We start from the raw sequence: 3,376 nt of genomic DNA, 5'->3' as shown, positions 1-3,376 counted from the left end.
AATTACAAATTAGCAAGCTTAGTTTGTGTTTTGTGTCATATGAATCCATATTACATTATGCACCAAGATCAAAAATATAATGGTGATGTGATGTGATGGGTGCAAGAAGAAATGAATGAAGAAACTTGTGTAGGTATGCAAACAAGTTTAAAGATGAAATGACATGACATTCACACAACGCAACCATAGCCATTTCCTATTTTATCAATCATGCCATTAACAACGCATTACTATATATTACTGCCTCCATCCCGAATTTAGGTATGTATCAAAATCCTGCTAACATGTTTTCAAGATAAAAAATAATTAATTATATTTAATCTATACCCACATTTTATTCCATCATATCACCCAAATAAGGAGCCGCCTGATGGTGCGGGGGTTAAACGGGTGACCGTGAACTCATGGGTTCAAACCAACGCCTCAGTCACCTGCCATACATGGTTCGCCTAATGTGACTTGCCTGTCGGACCTAATTTGCAGGATATTAAATTCGGTCGGAGTTTACCTTTGGTCACGGAGGGAGTACATTATTACACTGCAATGAACTTAGAAGCCCACCCTCCCTAGCTGAAATCAGATGGATGCTTTTCAAACTCCTTAATTTATTCATACAAATAACTTAAAACATAACTTGAAGAGGAGGAGGAGGAGGCTACATGCAAGACCTAAGTTGTGAGTGAAGAAAGAAATAAGCATAGATAGATGGATAGATAGATGGATACCCAACTTCAATCCAATCCATGAAACCACCCTCAAATTTGGAAGCAAGCACCAGCAGAAGAGCAACACAACATAACATAGAAAGAAAGTACAGTAGCTTAGCTTCCTTTATTAATTACACAAACAAACCAGCATCTTTGTCATGTCAGGTCATCTGATAGGAAGGAAGGAAGGACCAGTGAATAATTCAATTCAAGAAGATGCAGCATCGTCGGTGATGGGCTTGAAGTCCTGAAGCTCCTTGAAATTCATCCACGACTTCTCCCACACCTTGGCCTCATAAGCCTTCTTCTGACCACTACCACCCTCTTCCGCCTCCAGCGTTATGTAGTACATCTTCCCCGCCACCACTTGCTCCTTCACGTTCGTCACCCTCTTAAACTCCAGGAGCGCATTCTAACAACACAACACAACACAACACAAGCAAATTAAAATTCTCACAATAACTCAGCCACTCTGTCTGACAAGTTATGGCGCAACCGTAGACCAACCCTAGGTTTCCCCTAATGTCTCCATCCCATTCCGCAATAACAAAATTGTGAAAAATAGAAGCAAGTCGGTCGTGGAAACAGACTGACCGACTCAAACCAAAACCAACACCAAAATCAAAATCAAAATCAAAATCGGCGAAAGAAAGAATGAATGAATAGAAGTAACCTAGGTACCTGTTTCTTGTTGTGCTCAGCGACGGCGAAACGTGCGAGATTCTCGATTTCCAGGCTGTTATGCGATCCTCCTCCAGTCTGGCGAATGCCTCCGAGCGTTGCCATTTCTGAAAGAGAGAATGAATCCGACTGTTAGTGTGCGTGCGATTGGAGAAGGGGAGAGAAGAAAAAGCTATGTCTAAGTGTAAATGCAATAATGGATGGACTGGATAGCCTTGGAATTAAGCAATTACAGAACCTTATTCGGGATCCCATAAATCAATAATACTCCTTTACGTTAAAATTAGTTTATTTGGATAGACACAAAAATTGAAAAGGTAAAATTATTTATAATTTCAATGCGATTTCAAAATTTAGCTTAAAATCTCTCTATATTTTAAAAATTGTATGTACCCTTTTATACTTTTATAATTTTTATCTATATGTTTTGCATGGCGGAGGGTTTTATGAATATTTTTTAAAGTACAAATGAGCGTCATGCAATTTTTTTTTAAGTAAAATGGGGTTTTATGTTGAATGTGATTTCATGCAACATTTTTTAAAGTATAATGGAACATCATGCAATTTTTAAAGTAGAAGGGAATTTACACTGAATTTCGAAATTATAAGAGAGTTATGGACAATTTTGTCCATTGAAAAAATATAGATAGTTGATGATATTTTTAAAAATTTAGTTAAAAAATAAAGTAAATAAAGAGAAAATGTAATAAATTATTGGTATTTGTTATAAATAAATATTGAATGAAGGGTAATAATTAAATGTTTGATTTTGTCAAAATTAATAATTGAATAAATTTAATGGACCAACTAAAAAGAAAAATAAAAATAAATTTAATGGATAGAGAAGTAATAATTATAACAATAATAATAATCTTTAGGTCATCTTCAATTATTAACTCCATTTTTGCAATTGTTAAACTACAAAGTATAAACTTCAATTTTTATTCTAAAAAGTATATTGTTTTTATATTATTTTATACAGTATAATTTTTCATATTTATAAATTACACTACAATTTTAATTTATTTTTACATTATAATCCATACACGTATAATTTATAATTTATAATTTCTTTAAAAATTACATATATGAAAATTAACATTTATAATTTATATATCATTTTTAATATATAAAATTACACATTATTTTTTTAAAAAAAATAAAATTATATCACATTCTAAAAATAAAATTATACTCCCTCCGTCCACTCCCAATCTATTCATTTTGTCATTTTAGTCTATCTATAGCAAATGTATCTATTTTCTTTTTTAGTAAATGTATATTCCACTTAAATATAAAATTACTCCACCCTTTATATAATATTACACAAATGTCATCAAATAACACTATTTAATACCATAAATGTTAAGGGATATAATAATTTTTATGTATATCAATTATACCACATATCAATATAATACTAATATACTAAAATCTACGTGCATAAAATAAACGGATAGATAGGCGGTGGACGGAAGGAGTATCACTTTTTAAAACATAAAATTATACTATCACTTTTAAAAATAAAATTTTTCATTATTTTTCAAAAAAATAAAATTATATATAATTTCTAAAATATAAAATTATATATTATCTTCTAAAAACATAAAAGTACACTATACATCCAAAAAATAACAAAAATACAAAAAAAAAATACAATTAAAATATCATAAAAGTTCCGCTCCAAAAATAGAGTAGAGTTATAGTGTTAAATGGAGATGGGGTTGGGGATTTGGGGGTAGGTTGAAGCCCCTCGCTCCCCACTTTTTGTACAATTCAGTGGATCGGAGATGATCTCTCATAAAATTTGCTCCATTCATCACGCGGTAGTTAATTAAACATATTTTTTATTTTATTTTATTTTATTCGATAATAATTGATATATATTTATTTTAAATTTATAAATAGTAAGTATATTTTATAAATATAAATAAATTTTAATATATTGCATATAAGTGATAGTGGTGTAATTTTTTTTGCATTTTGGT

The 3,376-nt window shown here is 30.8% G+C and overlaps 1 protein-coding gene across 1 annotated transcript; it reads right to left on the bottom strand.

The window, feature by feature from the left end:
- Positions 1-673: 673 nt before the first annotated feature.
- Positions 674-1,601, bottom strand: LOC127253675 (cysteine proteinase inhibitor A-like). The gene is made up of 2 exons (XM_051278376.1): positions 1,389-1,601; positions 674-1,119 (listed from the first exon to the last, which is right to left on the bottom strand). The coding sequence occupies exons 1-2, from the start codon at positions 1,491-1,493 to the stop codon at positions 916-918; spliced, it is 309 nt and encodes a 102-aa protein (XP_051134333.1). The 5' UTR covers positions 1,494-1,601; the 3' UTR covers positions 674-915.
- Between the last annotated feature and the right edge of the window lie 1,775 nt (positions 1,602-3,376).

This window comes from Andrographis paniculata, unplaced genomic scaffold (genome assembly GCF_009805555.1).
Source record: "Andrographis paniculata isolate CXL003 unplaced genomic scaffold, ASM980555v1 Contig51END, whole genome shotgun sequence".
In the NCBI taxonomy this organism is placed as follows: domain Eukaryota; kingdom Viridiplantae; phylum Streptophyta; class Magnoliopsida; order Lamiales; family Acanthaceae; genus Andrographis; species Andrographis paniculata.
This window is presented reverse-complemented; position numbering and strand designations above follow the sequence as displayed.

What these genes read in the sequence shown, in the direction of transcription:
- LOC127253675 (XM_051278376.1), bottom strand. Translation starts at nt 1,493, where the DNA reads ATGGCAACGCTCGGAGGCATTCGCCAGACTGGAGGAGGATCGCATAAC. An exon ending in CTGAGCACAACAAGAAACAG is followed by an intron (nt 1,120 to 1,388) that starts GTACCTAGGTTA and finishes TTGTGTTGTTAG; the next exon opens with AATGCGCTCCTGGAGTTTAA.